This window comes from Cervus canadensis, chromosome 22 (assembly GCF_019320065.1).
Source record: "Cervus canadensis isolate Bull #8, Minnesota chromosome 22, ASM1932006v1, whole genome shotgun sequence".
Lineage (NCBI taxonomy): Eukaryota > Metazoa > Chordata > Mammalia > Artiodactyla > Cervidae > Cervus > Cervus canadensis.
In genome coordinates, this window is record NC_057407.1 from 54334867 (window position 1) to 54352155 (window position 17289).

At 39.6% G+C, this 17289-nt stretch overlaps 1 protein-coding gene across 14 annotated transcripts in view; it reads right to left on the reverse strand.

Annotated features, from left to right (window-relative positions):
- RBMS3 (RNA binding motif single stranded interacting protein 3) overlaps positions 1 to 17289 on the reverse strand; it is a 1027957-nt gene that overhangs the window by 19497 nt on the left and 991171 nt on the right. For 7 of the 14 annotated variants that reach the window (XM_043442422.1, XM_043442434.1, XM_043442432.1 and 4 more), the window contains 2 exons: positions 13374 to 13454; positions 10589 to 10716 (listed from right to left, as the gene is read on the reverse strand). In XM_043442422.1, coding sequence (XP_043298357.1) covers positions 10589 to 10716; positions 13374 to 13454 — 209 coding nt within the window. Of the gene's footprint in view, positions 1 to 10584; positions 10717 to 13373; positions 13455 to 17289 lie in introns of those variants that run through there. The other 7 variants (XM_043442424.1, XM_043442423.1, XM_043442436.1 and 4 more) reach the window with 1 other exon arrangement.

The following is a 17289-nucleotide window of genomic DNA, read 5'->3' on the forward strand; positions in this document are numbered from 1 at the left end:
AAGGCTATACAGGGAAGTTCCATCATAAAAATGCCCTCCAAGACAGTCCGAGGGTCTGGTATCAGAGGTTTAGAGCGAGAACCCCCAGCGCACCTAGCTCTGAAGGTCAGCAGGGCTTGAATGAAGGAGTCCTACAGGGCAGAGGGAGACAGAAACTCCACTCTCGGAGGAAGCACCCAAGGTACTGTATGCACTGGAATCCAGCACAGAGCATTGCCTCCTCAGGAACCTGGACCTGACCTACTAAGGGATCCCGGAGGGTCCCCTGGGAAGGTGATGGCTGGCTGTGGCTCACTGTGGGGGCAAGGACGCCATAGCGGAGACCACAGGGACTACTGATCAGCAGGAACTCTTCCAGAGATCCCGTATCAGCACAGACACTCGGCCCCGCCCACCAGCCCGCATGCTCCAGTGCTGGGGAGCCTCAGCAAGGCAGGAACACGGCCCCCCATCAGCAGACAGGCTGGGCCTCAGGTTCAAGATGGTGGAGCAGAAGGATGTGCTCTCATCGTCTACTGCGAGAGCACCAAAATCTCAACTAGCTGTTGAACAACCATTGACAGGAAGATGCTGGAACCCAATAAAAAAGGATACCCCAGGTCCAAAGACAAAAAAGCCACAGTGAGATGGTAGGAGGGGCACAATCACAATAAAGTCAAATCCTATAGCTGCCCAGTGGGTGACCCACAAACTGGAGAACAATAATACCGAAGAAGTTCTCCCTCTGTTGTGAAGGTTCTGAACCCCACATCACACTTCCTAGCCTAGGGATCCGACCGAGGGACTGGGACTTTCCTGGGAATCTGACCTTGCAGCCAGCAGGATTTGATTATAGGACTTCCACAGGACTGAGGGAAATGGAGACTCCAGTCTTGGTATGCACAAGATTTTGCTTGTGTCCTCTAAGACCCAGAGGAAAGGAGCAATGACCTCACAGCAGACTGAACCACAACTACTTGCTAATGTTGGAGGGTCTCCTGTGGAGGCATGGGTCCACAGGGGCTCCCCACAGGGGTGAGGGCCCTGGCAGCAGCAGTCTGGGAAGGCCCCTCTTGGCATAAGCCCTCTGGGAGGCCACCATTAACCCTGCCATAGAGACCACAGACCCCAGGGCTTGGGTGACCTCAGGCCAAACAACTACCAGGGAGGGAGCACATCCCCACTCATCAGCAGATAACTGGATTAAAGCTTTACTGAGCAATGTCCTGCCCACCAGAGCAAGACCCAGTTTTTCCCACCACTAGTCCCTCCCCTCAGGAAGCTTACACAAGCCTCTTAGCCTCCTCCATCAGAAGGCAGACAGAAGCAAGAGGAACCACAGTCCCATCAATGACTAAAACAAAACCACATTTCAGAAAGTTAATCAGCATGAAAAAGCAGAAAGTTATGTCCCAGAAGAAGGGACAAGATAAGACCCCAGAAAAACTAAATGAAGTGGAGATAGGCAACCTTCCAGAAAAAGAATTCAGGATAATAACAGTGAAGATGATCCAGGATCTTTGGAAAACAATGAAGAAAATGCAGAAATGTTTACCAAAGAACTAAAGAACAAACAAACAGATGAATAATACACTAGAAGGAATCAATAGCAGAATAACCAGGCAGTGGAACAGATGAGTGACCCGGGGGACAGAACAGTGGAAATCACTGCTGCAGAACAGAATATAGAAAAAAGAGTGAAAAGAAATGAAGACAACCTAAAAGACCTCTGTGACATTAAATGAACCAACATTCACATTATAGGGGTCTCAGAAGGAGGAGAGAGAGAGAAAAGGAACTGACAAAATATTTGAGGAGGTAATAGCTGAAAACTTCATTAAGATGGGAAATGAAACAGTCAGCCAAGTCCAGGAAGCACAGAGAGTCCCAAACAGCATAAACCCAAGGAGCAACACACCAAGACACACAGTAATTAAACTGACAAAAATTAAGGATAAAACAGTGAAAGCAACACGGGAAAAATGACAAATGACATGCAAAGGAACTCCCATCAGGCTATCAGCTGACGTCTCAACAGAAACTCTACAAGCCAGAAGGGAATGGCAGGATATATTTAAAGTGACGAAAGGGAAGAACCTACCACCAAGAATACTCTACCCAGCAAGACTCTCATTCAGATTTGATGGAGAAATCAATAGCTTTCCAGACAACCAAAAGCTGAGAGAATTCAGCACCACCAAACCACCTTTACAACAAATGTTAAAGGAACTTCTCTAGGCAGGAGACTCAAGACAAGGGAAAGACCTACAGAAAATAAACCCCCTAAAAGAAAACGGTAATAGATCATACATGTAAATAATTACCTGAAATGTAAATGGGTTAAATGCACCAGCCAAAAGATATAGACTGGCTGGGCAGATGAAAATATGTGCATGTATGCAATTCCACTTACCACATCACTCTGCTTGACCTCTCAAATTGCATGTGATTATTTTATATTGTTAAATTAATCATGTTCCCATTATGGCTTGCAATTGTAATTATCCTTCATTTTTTATCTGGCTATTGATTTTAAAAACTTATAAACAGTATTTTACTATTGTGATTATGGAACTGTTACTCAATACCATTGTATCATGATTGGTCAACAGAAAAATAATAGAACTCTATATCACCAAACATACCATTTAATAGAAAAACCTATAATCACTTTTTAAAGTCTAGATGCATATCAGAATTATCTTGGAATTTTTTGAAAAATACAAATGCCTAAGTAATGATTTTTTTTTCCTCCAGAGCTCTAGGTATTTTTCTAATGAACAGCCATGTTTAAAAACAACTGGACTATATGATGATCTTTTACTATTGTCTAGTTTGTTTTACTTTTTTATTTCGTATTCAGAGCTCCCATTTCATTTAGTTTATGTTTTCCAATTTCCCCATCTCTTCTTTTTTTTTGATGTTCTTTCCCAAGCCTTTATTGAGTGTAGTAGAACTTTTGTATACATCTATATAATAATATGTATAATATATATATTTTAGACAACTTATGAATTTTGCCTAAAAATTTATGACATTTTGATTCCACTTGCTTGACTTAGTATGAACAGAATGCTAGATATCTAATTAAAAAATAGATATGCAACAAACAGAGGTTTACTGTATAGCACAGGGAACTATAGTTAATATCTTGTAATAACCTATGATGGAAAATAAATTAAAAAATACTATGTGTGTATGTGTATAACTGAATCACCTTGCTGTGTACCTGAAACATTGTAAGTCAACTATACTTCAATAAAATAGATATATTAAGAAAAACATTTCCATAAAAGGTTAAAAAGAAAAAGGCTGCCTAAAGTCTTACTGAGCTCACAGCCACCTCAAACACATCTCTTTACACTGCCCTGCCCAGCAGAGGGACAGGACCCAGCTCAAGCCACCAGAGGCCAGGCCCCAGTCATTCCCAAAAGGGCGCCTACACAAGCCCCTGGACCAACCTTACCCAGCAGTGGGTGGACACCAGAAGGAGGAGGAGCCACAGTCCTGCCGTCTGTGGAAAGGAGACCACAAACACAAAAATTTGGACAAAAATCAGATGATAGAGAAATAAACTGCAGATGAAGGAAAAAGATAAAAACCCCCAAAGCCCTAAAAGAACAATTAAATGAAGAGGAGATAGACAAAGTATGGAGGCACAGACTGAGAAGATACAAGAAATTTTTAATAAAGAAAAGATTTAAGGAAGAAACAGAGATGAACAATACAATACCTAAAATGAAAAATACACTAGAAGGAATGATTAGAGGAATAACTGAGTCAGAAAAACAAATAAGTGAGCTGGAATATAAAGTGGAAATCATTGCCATAGAACAAAGAAAAAAGAAGAAGAAGCAAGGACAGTATCAGAGAGCTTGGGGACAACAAAATGCACCAACATTTGCATTATAGGGGTCTGAGAAGAAGAAAAAAAGAGAATGAACTCGAGAAAATATTTGAAGAGATTATAGCTGAAAACTTCTCTAACATGGGAAACAGTCACCCCAGTTCAGGAAGTGCAGAGAGTCCCATACAGGATAAATCCAAGGAAGAGCATGCTATGACACATAGTAATCAAACTAACAAAAATTAAACAGAGTTATTAAAAGCAACATGGGAAAAGTAACACATAACATACAAGGGGACCTCCATAAGGCTATCAGGTGATTTTTTTGGCAGAAGCGCTGAAGGACAGAAGGAAGTGGCATAAAGAATGGGGAAAAAACCCAACAACCAAGAATACTCTATCCAGCAAGGCTCTCATGTAGATTTGATGCAGAAATCAACAGTTTTACACACAAGCAAAAACTCAGAGAATTCAGCACCACCAAATAAGTCTTAAGTGCTAAAGGCACTTCTCTAGGTGGAAAAGAAAAGCCTACAACTAGAAACAAGAAAGCTGTAAGTGAAAGACCCTTGGCTAAAGGGTCACATACAGGAAAGTGAAGGCTTCTCTGGTGGCTTAGATGGTAGAGAGTTTGCCTGCAGTGTGGGAGACTCGGATTCGATTCCTGGGTCAGCAAGATCCCCTAGAGAAGGAAATGGCAACCTACTCCAGGATCCTTGCCAGGAAAATTCCATGGATAGAGGAGCCTGGCAGGCTACAGTCCATGGGGCTGCAAAGAGCTGGACACGACTGAGTGACTTCACTCACTCAACAGGAAAGTTAGGAAATCATCCACACACAAATATATCAAAACCAGCAATTGTGAAAAGGACACAAATGCAGGGCATTGGAAATGTATTTAAAATTAAAATAGAAACAACTTAAAACAGTCTTGTATATATATAGACTGCTATATCAAAACATGATGGGAATTGCAAACCAAAAAACTACAATAGACATGCAAAAAAGAAAAAGCAACCCAAACACAAACTAAGGATAGTCATCAAATCACAAAAGAGTAAAAGAAAGGAAGAAAGAAGAGCCACAAAAGCAAATCTGAAACAATTAAGAAAATGGCAATAGGAAAATGCACATTGATAATTACCTTAACTGCAGATAAGATTAAATGCGCCAACCAAAAGAAATAGACTGGCTGGATGAACACAAAAACAAGAGCCACAGATGTGCTGTGTCCATGACACCCACTTCAGGCTAGGGACACAGAGAGACTGAAAGTGAGAGGATGGAAAAAGGTATTCGATGCAAATGGAAGTCAACAGAAAGCTGGAGTAGCAATACTCATATCAGACTAAAGAGTATTACAAGAGATAGGGAAGGCACTAGATTATGTTTAAGGGATCAATCCAAGGAGATGTAGCACTTGTAAATATATATGTATCCAACATCAGAGTACTTCAATATATAAGGCAAATGCTAACAGCCATAAATGGGGAAATTGATAATAGCGCAATAATAGTGGGGGACTTTAACACCTTACTTACTTCAGTGGACAGATCATCCAGACAGAAAATCAATAAATAAACAAAAACCTTGAGTGACACATTAGACCAGATGGACTTAATTGATATTTATAGAGCATTCCCTCCAAAAGCAGCAGAATACAATTCTCAACTCCACATGAAACATTCTCCAGAATAGATTACATATTGGGCTACAAGTCAAGCCTCAGTAAATTTAAGAAAATCAATCGTTATCAAGCATCTTTTCTTGCCAAAACACTATGATATTAGAAATAAATTATAGTCAAAACTATAAAAAAAGACAAACACATGGAGACTAAACAATATGTTACCAGACAACCAAAGGGTCACTGAAGAAATCAAAGAGGAAATAAAAAAATAAATAAACACAAATGACAACAAAAACAAAGTTATTCAAAACCTATGAGACATGACAGAAGCATTTCTAAGAGGGAAGTTTATAGCAATACAATCTTAGCTCAAGAAACAAGAAAAATCTGAAACAACCTAAACTCACACCTACAGCAACAAGAGAAAGAAGAACAAACAAAATCCACAGTTAGTAGAAGGAAAGGAATCATAAAGATCAGAGGAGAAATAAATGAAACAATATTTGAAAAGATAAACAAAACCGATAAAATGTTAGACTCATCAAGGAAAAAACGAAGAGGGCTCAAATCAATAAAATTACATTTGAAAAGAAGTTACAGTGGATACCACAGAAATACAAAGGATAAGCAACTACATGCCAATAAAATGGACAACCTAGAAGAAATGGACAAATTCTTAGAAAGGTACAATCTCCCTATATTGAACCATGAAGAAACTGAGAATATGAACAGACCAATCATAAGTACTGAAATTTAAACTGTGATTAAAAAACTCTCAAGAAACAAAAGTCTAGGACCGGATGACTTCACAAGCAAATTCTATCAAACATTTATAGAAGACTTAATGGCTATTCTGAAACTATTCCAAAAAATTGCAGAGGAAGGAACACTCCCAGGCTCACTCTATGAGATCACCATCACCCTGATACCAAAACCAGATAATGATACCATAAAAACAGAAAATTACAGGCCCATATCACTGATGAACATAGATGCAAAATCATAAACAAAATACTAGATAGCAAACTGAATCCAACAATATATTAAAAGGTCATAAACCATGATCCAGTGGGATTTATCTTAGGGTTGCAAGGTTTCTTTGATATATGCAAATCAATCAGCAAATTGAAGAATAAGAACCATATATTATCTCAATAGGTGCAGAAAAGTTTTTGACAAAATTCAACACCCATTTATGATAAAAACTCTGCAGAAAGTGGGCACAGAGGAAACACACCTCAACATAATAAAGTCTATAGATGACAAACCTACTGCTAACATCATACTCAGAGGAAATGCTTTCAGTTTCTCATCATTAAGATCAGTAACAGGAAAAGGGTGTCTACTCTCATCACTTTCATTCCACAGGTTTTGGAAGTTCTAGATATATTAGTTAGAGAATAAAAAGAAAGAAAAGGAATCCACGTTAGAAAATAAGAAGTAAAACTATCACTCTTTGCAGATAAGATGATAATAAACATAGAAAATCCTAAAGATTTTCTCAGGAAACTACTAGAGCTCATCAGTGATTTCATTAAAGTAGAATACAAAGTCATCATACACAGAAATCCATTTTATTCCTATACACTAATAAGAAAGGATCAGAAGGAGAAATTAAGGAAACACTTCCTTTTTCCATCACATCAAAAATAATAAAATACCTAGGAATAAATTTACCTAATGAAGCAAAAGACCTGTACTCTAAAAACTATTAACACTTTGATGAAAGAAATTGAAGATGACATTAACCAGATGAAGATATATATATATATATATATACACCATGTTCTTGAATTGGAAAAATCAATATTGTCAAAATCACTATGTTTCCCAAGACAATCTTCAGATTCAATGCAATGCCTATCAAATTATCAATAGCATTTTTATAGAACAAAAGATCAATCTTAAAACTTGCATGGAGACATAAAAGCCCCGAAGTAGTCAAAGCCACCTTGAGAAAGAGAAGAGAAGCTGGAGGAATCAGGCTCCCTGAATTCAGACTATACTGCACAGCCACAGTGAGGTACTGGCACAGAAGCAGAAATGTAGATCGATGGAACAGGAGAGAAAGCCCAGAAGTAAACCCATGCGCTTGTGATCAATTAATCTATGACAAAGGAGGCAAGGCTTTACCATGGGTAAAAAACAGTCTCTTCAATAAATGATGCTGGGAAAACTGGACAGCTGCATGTAAAAGAACAAATTTAGAACAATATTTAATACCATACACAAAAATAACCCAAAATGGATTAAAGACAAGAGACGTAAGACTGTATACTATAAAACCCTTAGTAGAAAGCATAAATTGCAGCAATATTTTTTTGGTCCATCTCCTAAAATAACAGATGTAAAAAGCAAATATAAATAGAGCAACTATATGCCAATAAAATGGACAACCTAGCAGAAATGGACAAATTCTTAGAAAGGTGCAATCTTCCCATATTGAACCATGATGGTTTAATGGGACTTAATTAAACTCAAAAGTTCTTGTACAGCAAAGTAAACCATAAATAAAATAAAAAGACAGTGCATAGAATGAGAGAAAATATTTGCAAATGATGTGGCCAAAAAGGGATTAATTCCTAAAGTATATAAATGGCTCATGCAGCTCAATATAAAAAAGAACAAAACGACCCAATCAAAAAATTCAGAAGACCTACATTGGTGTTTCTCCAAAGAAGACAGATGGATGGCCAAGAAGCACATGAAAAGGTGCTCAACATTGCTCATTATTAGAGAAATGCAAATAAAAACTACAATGAATATCACTTCACATCTGGCAGAATGGCCATCATCAAAAGTCTAGAAACACTAAATGCTGGAGAGGGTGTGAAAAAAACCCTCTTACACTCTTGGTGGGAATGTAAATTGATACAGCCACTGTGGAAAACAATATGAATATTTCTTTAAAAACTAAATACAGAGCTACCATATGACCCAACAATCCCAATCCTGAGCTATATCCAGAGAAAAGCATGGTTCAAAAATACACATGCGTCCCAGTGTTCACTGCGGCTCTGTTTACAATGGCTAAGACATGGAAGCAACCTTGATGTCCATCTGCAGATGAATGGATTAGGAAGATGCATATATATACACAGTGGAACCTTACCCAGCTATTAAAAAGAAAAAAAGACTATTTGCAGCAACATGCCAGAACTGGAGATTATCATACTAAGTGAAGCAAGTCAGAGTGAGAAAGACAAATAGCATATGATGTAGTCTATAAGCACAATCTAAACAAATGGTAAAAGCTGAATCTATTTATAAAACAGAAACAGACTCACAGACTTAGTAAACTGATGGTTACCAAAGGGGAAAGTGGTGGCAGGGGGGATAAACTGGGAGTTTGATATGGCCATATACATATACATATTTAAAACAGATAAGGAACAAGGACCTACTGTGTAGCATAGGGAGATCTACTCAGTATTCTGTGATAACCTAAATGGAAATGAATTTGAAAAAGAATACATATATGTGTAAATAAAACGGAATCACTTTGCTGTACACTTGAAACACAGCATTGTCATTCAGCTACACTGCAGTATAAAATAAAAATTAAAAGCCTAATAAAAAAGCCAAAATGCATTATTTGCTATAGGTATTTCCTGAAAGTTTTATATATATATATATTATGTAATATTGATAGTAGCAGTAGTAATGATGATAATAATGCCTTGTATGTGTAAGGTTAAGTCACATTCTAGCACCAGGGTCCTCGGCCCCCAGGTCACAGACTAGCACCAGTCCATGGTCTGTTAGGACCTGGGCTGCACAGCAGTGGGTGAGGGGCAAAGGAAGCTTCATCTGCATTTAGAGCCACACCCCATTGCCCCAGAAGGGACCGTCTAGCTGCAGGAAGACAAGCTCAGGGGTCTCACTGATTCTGCATTATGGTGAGTTGTGTAAATATATGACAAGGTGATAATAATAGGAATAAAGTACACAGTAAATGTAATGTACTTGAATCATCCCCAAACCACCCCCTCACCACCCCTCCCCAGTCCATGAAAAATTGTCTTCCACAAAACCAGTCTCCAGTGCTCTAGCACATTTACTTTGGAGGGTCCACTTTAGAGGTGAAACCACATACGGAAGGTGCCATTAAAGTGATTAAATCTTTTAACAACAAACAAATCTCTAAATATGAATTGAGAGAAAAGAAAATTTATGGTCGAGAAATGAGCACCACTCATTTGCACCCCTGTTCTGCAAACAGGAAGAGTCTTTGGGAATTCTCTATCCACCAGGGCTTTGACCATTACCTACAAAGTAGAACAGTTGCCATGAGAGAACTTCTGTGTACAGACTGAAGGTCTGTTAAGTCCTTTGGTTTCAATCAGAACCACTCAAATTTTAATCTCCATGATACTCCACACAAAGCCAGCTGTACTCGGCTTTCTAAGTGACGTAAGGCCTGTCAGCAGTAATTCTGACTCCTTGATTTTTGCTTTACCATTTAATTCCTGAATAAGTCTCTATCCCATACTGTTTTATATTTCACCATACTCATTTTCATAAACTGTTTTACTGGGTAAGTTTGAAGCAGTCTTGCCAGGGGCATGTTACTGTCTTTATTTAAGAATGAAGACAGCAAGACCACAGTGCAGGCACACTATGCAGTTTCAAGTGGGAACACTGGCGTTTTTCCAAAAATGTGTATGATAGAAGTTTTTGGTAAAAATGGCTACAATGCCCCTGCCTTTTGGCAGTGAATTCTTACATTATCTTTGGGGTTGGCCACATGATTTGCTTTGGCCTATGGGGCTGAAAACATGCTGGTCATATGGCACCCTCTCTTGCTGTTCTCTTAATTCTGAGACTTCCACGGTCAGCATCACCTGGGTCCATGTGATCCATCCCACAGCCATCAGACGACCGATGCCCAGAAGCAGAACTGTGAAGATGCCCAGCTCCTGTGCCCAGATGTTCACACAAGTCCAGTCAAGAACGGAAGAAGCATTTGCCTCAGGTTCGCCCAAATGCCAACCCACAGAATCATGAACTAGGTGAATGTCACTGAGTTTGAGATGGTCTCTACTGCAGCTAAAGCTAGCAGATGCCACATGAGAGGGTGAAGTCCAGATGGCACACCTGGAGGGACAGAGTTTAGCACGGCCAGGACTTACTTGGACTGTTGGTAGGAATATGCAGATGCATGCTCGCTGGCTGTGTCCACTGCTATCTGCTGCTGCTGACCACTCGTGTCCTGGGACGAAGGTGCCACTGTCTGGGGAGAGGCATCAGCCACAACACCCTGTGGAGGCAACAAGAACACAGAGCCTTACTGGCTTGAGCAGAAGGGCTTCTTGCAGACGGACCGTAGGTCATATCCCTGTGCTATCTGGCATTGGGCTTGCGTAGAGTTGCACTCAGCTACATAAAGCCTCAATAAACATAGGAGAAAAACCACAGAACTCATTTGAGGAATTTACCTCCATGTGTCACCAAGAAGACTTGCCATCAGAAGACCCTGTAGCAGTCAAATGATCAAGAAATCATTTTAAGCTGCAGTTGCCTTAGCCACACTAAATAATAATTCCTTAATAAAAAAAGAGCATGCAGAATTCCTATAAAAACATCTACATTTGAGCATTTTCCTGGGAATAAATTTCCCTACCCTGTCTCTATGATCCTGCAAAACAATGGACCTTACTATTAATAAAAATCTATACCCAGGTTTGGAATTCTTCTAAAAGGACATTGTCAAATACGCTTTCCCTTAACGAATTTGATTTGTTTTACTTACTTTTATTTTCCTCAACATGAACTGGAATTCATTTAGAGGTTTCAGAAAAAGAAACAAACACCCTTAATTTTGATTTGCTCCTTCCTTTAGCATTTTGATGGCTTCTGCTTCTCACAGATGCCAACAAGAATGGGTTTCTTGAGTTGGTCCTCACTCAGAAGTCATGTTTGGTCCTGAGAAAGGTTTGGTAGTCAGCCTAGGGAAGGAATCCATATAAATACGTTCTCCTGGTTGTACTTATATTATAGCCATGGACTCTGTAGAGATACAGGCTTTTGATCAATGTCTGTCCTTAACAGAAGCTCCCTGAAATTGCTTCTCAAAATGTGAAAATTCTCCCTTTATGAATTCAATATTTTTTCACCCCTAATATACTGTTTGGTATTACACAGTTTTCTGAGTTTCCTAAATGCATTGACTTGTATGAATACTGGTGAATTTTCATGAGTGTTTTTACATAGAAAATGAATCAGTGCTTTCCTTTATAAGCACAACTCAAGGCAAGATATCAGGGTATACTGATATAATTCTTAGTGATATACTTCTTTTTAAATCCCAGATTTATTGATATAATTAGACTGTTTCCAATAAGCAATGCTTTCAAGTGTGTCTCCTTGTTTTTAGAGTCCTCAAAAACCTCAGATTCTGTGGATAAGCCCACACATTTGGTGTACAGATAGAGCGATGCGGATATGTGGGAGACACTGATGCTCAAAGCCACCTATAATGTCTAGATTCATAATTTTTGCTCATGGCCTAGATGGGTTTTGATAGCTAAATCTAGAAAAGAATATATATTTTAATCGTTATGTGCTTAAAAATCTGAAAAGCTAGTTAAAACCTCTTTAATAGTGAAACATTCTCAAGGGCTTATAGGTCTGGAACACAGAAAAGATTAACAAGTTGCTCCTCCTTGGTTTCCTAAATGACATGGTACTGTCCTCTTTAATGTCTGTGCTTCCCAAATCTTGGTACTAGCAAACATCGGTAACACACCAAAAACAAGCTAACAAACATACATTTTGAAAAGATCCAATTTGGTCTCTAAAAATTTCACCTAATCTGTGCGGCTCCAGAGGTTGGAAGAGTCATGCTGGTCTCCCACATTGAGTGGTACCAACGTGAGGAACAGCAAGAGCATGAACTCCAGAGGAGTCCCAGCTGATGGAAGAAATCCACTGTGACCGGAACAGCAAATGTGCACCAGGAGAAGGTGGAGGAGGGCTGGAAGCAGGGAGAAGTCTCAGTTCTCACCGCCGTCCACATAGCGCTATGCCCCTCCTATCCAGTATCTTTCTGGCTCTGTCCAGTAAGACAATGTATAGAGGAAACGGATTCAGCCCCGTGGAAAGAGAGGAGAGGAGAAAGCTTCCAGCAAGGCCAACCTGACTTTATCACTCATGGTCTGCACCAACCAGAGTGGTACAAGTTCTCCTCCGTTGCTGTAGGACGTCACAGTCCCATCAAGGTTCACTGCTGAGAGGAGTGGTCCTTCATCTTTGGCACGCAAAAGAATCACCTGGCATCCTTTAAAAATTCCCAGGTCCGGTGCACACCCTGGACCACATCAGACTCTCTGGCAAAAATCACTATTTTTTTTTTTTTTTTAAATCTTGAAATAACCTCAACATGCAGAAAAATTTGAGAACCAGTGAGCTAATCCAGTCCATCTTAATTTTTAATGTGCGCCTTGATCCTTAAGGGCTCTTGTGAAAATGCACATTCTCATTCAGTAGATCCAGGGAGGGTCTGAAAGTCTGTGTTTCTAACAGGCTCTCAGGTGGTGCTGCTCATGTTGGTTTAGGGAGTAACAGGGCATCAGAGAACTGGCTTATTCAAAAGGCTTCAAATGTTTCCCTTCCTCTTTCTGATTGTTTGTGGCTCTCATTTGATGGAGTCGTTATTTGATCATTGGTCTTTTCTCTAAGCATAAAAATGGCATTCCTGTGAGACCTGGATACCAAATTTGCCTGTGTCCTGTGCAAAGCAAGGCAAAGGCATGTTCAAGTAAAGTCCACACTTTCACAGAGTAAGCTTGCAACGGCAAGCTTTCAAGCAGCACAAAAATCACAACTAAGGATTTTGGGGGGTTTACGGTGGACCCTGGTTCATGAGGCTGAGATTTACCTGCCCTAACCTCGTTTTGTAAGAAGAGACGGACTTACTTCAATGGAAACAGCTGTCGGAGGCACAGGCGTGTACTGGGGGATGTAGGTCCCTTGCATAGGAGCCGCGGCAGTCATGTACTGGAGGAAATCAAAGAGAAATGCAGGTGAACTCGGGCATGCGGCCGGCGAGAACAGTGATAGCACGTAACACTTCTCCATGTGTGGCCCCCGCCAATGCATGATTAAACTTAAAGTCTATTTTGACCAAAAATAATGCAGTTTCTAGCAGTATAGAATAGCCATCTCTTACTGATTCAGAACCAACAGAAGCCCGCCTCTCCGATATCAGCACAGGTTCATTCTTCCCATCCCCTCATGTTCCTTCTGAACATTCTGCATTAGCTCCCAAACACCTCACTCTCACACCCAAACACAAACGCCTGCTAGGCGGGCAGGACTGGCCTCTCTTTTTCCTCCATTTTACTTTCAGCACATAGTAGGCTCTCAACAGATTGTTTGTTGAATGAATAAATCATATTATGAAAAATAATTCTTTTCTAACTAAAGTAAAATAGAGGGATAATGTAAGAAATACTTATCTACCAACAATCACAACTGGCAAATGTTATCACTTCTTTTGTCATTTGATAGCTTTTTTTTTTTTAATAAATAAAAGAAATAGTGTTCCAGATCATGTTGAAATTGCCTTTTTCTCCTCCCCGCACTCCATGTCACTGACAGTATTTCCTTTTCCACTCCTTTAATTCTCCAAATTTTCTTAATCTAAATGAATAATACAATAGTTCAATTGTTTTTCACTAAGTTGTAGGATTTAGTAAAATATGTGTTGGGGATAACATGTATCTTGGCAACAAAAAATTGAAGACGCAGAAAAAGTATATGCCCACCTCTGTAAGCACAGAGCATGACCCATATTCCTGTTTCTAATATATAGACCCTCTGAAAAGCTGAAGTTCTACTCTTTTGAGAATAGAATCTTCCATGGAATCAACTATATTTCTGAGTTTCTAAACTTGATCATCACAAAATTTCAGAGCCAGAATCATCTAATGAAAACAAGGTTTCTCAAAACACAGTTTCATTGAAACAATTCTTATGGGAACGGCAAGCCCATGATTCTATGCTTCTAAAGTCTCTAAGTTCACATATCAAGGGCACCCATAAACAGGCAAAATCTAAATGACAGTGTTATGCATTGGTAGGTATTTTCAGTATCCAAGAGGCATGATAATTCTGAATCCAGGGAAATATCTGAATGGAGATTGGCTCATCAGATGTTGTTTACTATTCATGGAGAAATAAAGCAACTCCGGACAAATGCTTCTCCATCCTAAACGAGTACTGTCCTACAAATTCTGTTTGCTGAACAGAGAGACAACCTTAGGGAAGCAACTCTAAATCAAACAAACCAAACTGCTGCCCGAATCCATGTGTTACTGCTGATAACAACTGCGTGCCATCCCTATCAGTATGAAAACAACCTTGTAATGTGGACTAAGGACAACTTTGCAAGGCTTGGGGATATTACTAATTTAGCTTCATAGCTGAAAATTAGCAGAGATTTCTGCACCCCATTCTCTGTGCTCTCATCACTTTTCTATTAAAATTGTCCAGACTCTCATTTCCCTAAAGGCATGGGCCAAGTGTTGCGTATGCCTGCCTCTTCCAACACCCTACGCTGTGCCTGGTACTTAGTAGAATAACTGTTCAGCGGCTGAATAAAAAGACAATGAGAAGAAAGCCTTCCGTTTCCAATTACACATCTTGTATGCCTCTTAGTCACTGATCATTCTGAATTCTGTACAGATACTTCCCTACCCCTATAAAGTGTTGATATAACCTTTAAATAAGTACATTAGCCCACTCTGCTCATCACTGTCCTGTGTCCTTAAGTTGTATCAGGGATACAATTGCTGTCAATTTTTCAAAAAAGTACAGACCTCTGGAGTCACATTTCAGCAAATATTATTTCATGTCTAGCACCCATGGCAAGTGTCTGCATTGCCAACAAAACTGTCCCAGAAAGTGTTGAAGGTAACAGTTCCTTGGCCATTTCAGATGGGCAGTTTGCTAATGTCATACAGGTTTTAAGTATCTCTTAATTTACTATTTATTACCTACATATTTTTTTAAGAATGTTAGCTCAGTTGGGGAAAAAAGCTTTCTGTGTTTTGGTGCATTTGAGCAATTGTGCATAGTGTAGCCTCTTTTTGGATATGACTGCATTCGTGCTCAGTCGTGTCCGACTCTTTGTGACCCCATGGACTGTAGCCCACCAGGCTCCTCCGTCCATGGGACGGCAAGAATACTGGAGCGGGTTGCCATTTCCTTCTCCAGGGGATCTTCCCAGCCCAGAACTGAACCCATGTCTCTTGTATCTCCTGCATTGGCAGGTGGATTCTTTTCTACTAGTGCCACCTGGGAAGCTCTCTTTGCTATAGAGATAGAATTTTAAAACTCTGAGAAATCAGGTTTTACAGAAGCCTGCAGAAAGGGGACTTTAAATCAGTTTCTAAAACTTTTTAGCATTTAAAACTAGTACTCTGAAGAATATACTTTGGAAAGTTTCTTTAATTAGATATAAAAAACCCTAGTAGATGAGTAGAAAGCGGGAATATATTTTTACCAATAGAGTTAATACTCTTTGTGACTCATGTTCTACACTTTGGTCACGGTTTTCCAAGATGTACAACACAACAGTCAAAGGATACTCCCTCACTGATCCTGGTATTCTTTATGCCAGAGGTAGTAATTCCAAACTTTGCAATTGTCATCAGTGACTGCGGGTGTCCTTTTTATAAGAAGACAGTGGCGCTGGATACCGCCTGACCCACCCCTGCTGCAGTGGCCACATCGCTAAGAAGAACTTCTGTGAATTAGACATAGGGACACGGGCTGGGGCCACACAGAGCGCTACTCATGACCTCCCATGAGAATCTACCTCACTTTCAGACCTCTTGTGCCAAACTAGGGTTCCCAAGCAGTGTAGTTAATGGAAAGCATTTTGTGTGATTCTTTTCTCTAAGTTTCTTGAAATCATGCAGAGTTATCCAAAACCTCATCTTTGTTCTGTTCAGTAGGAGGACTCAGTAAATCTTCACACCTTCCATGGTATTTGATGAAGTTATGAAAGTAGTCACAACTGAAGTGCTTACAGTTTAAATCCTCAGTCATCTTCTCTTCAGAACAGCAGAGTTAGGCAGGATGGCTCACCCATTTTACATATCAACAAACTGGGATATACTGTGAATGCACGCCAGTTCTGTTGATGTAGGATTGAGTCCACTTTTCAGTCAACTTCATGACTTTTGAAATAAAATCCTAAGAGTTTCCATGATCATGACTGTGTGTGTGTGCTTTAGTCGCTCTCTAGTGTCCGACTCTTTGCGACCCCACGGACGGCAGCCCGCCAGGCTCCTCTGTCCATGGGAATTCTCCAGGCAAGCATACTGGAGTGGGCCGCCATGCCCTCCTCCAGCAGAGCTTCCCAACCCAGGGACTGAACCCAGGTCTCATGCATTGCATGCATATTCTCTACCATCTGAGCTACCAGGGCAGCCCGTGACCATGTATAATATGCCAACTTAAAAAAAAAAAACTTTAATAATTGGAGTTCCAATTAAGAAATACAGAATAACAATGCCTTGGTTAACATTTTATTGTCATTTCATCTCCATAGATTTTTAATTTTCACTTTATACTCTGAATACCTAATTTCCTTCTAGAAGAGCTACTACCCCTTATGCTTATTTTATAATTTAACTTTATGCTGCTCTTCTGAACAGGACTTATGGAGAATTTTAGTATAAATGCTATCAGCTCAGTTCAATGTGTCATGTATTTTTTAATTAAAAGAAAAACTTTTCTGGTTAATCTTTTTTTTTTTTTTGGTGTCACAGAAAATCTAATATAACTGGAGAATGCTGTTTTAAAATTAGGGACAGGCTTATTT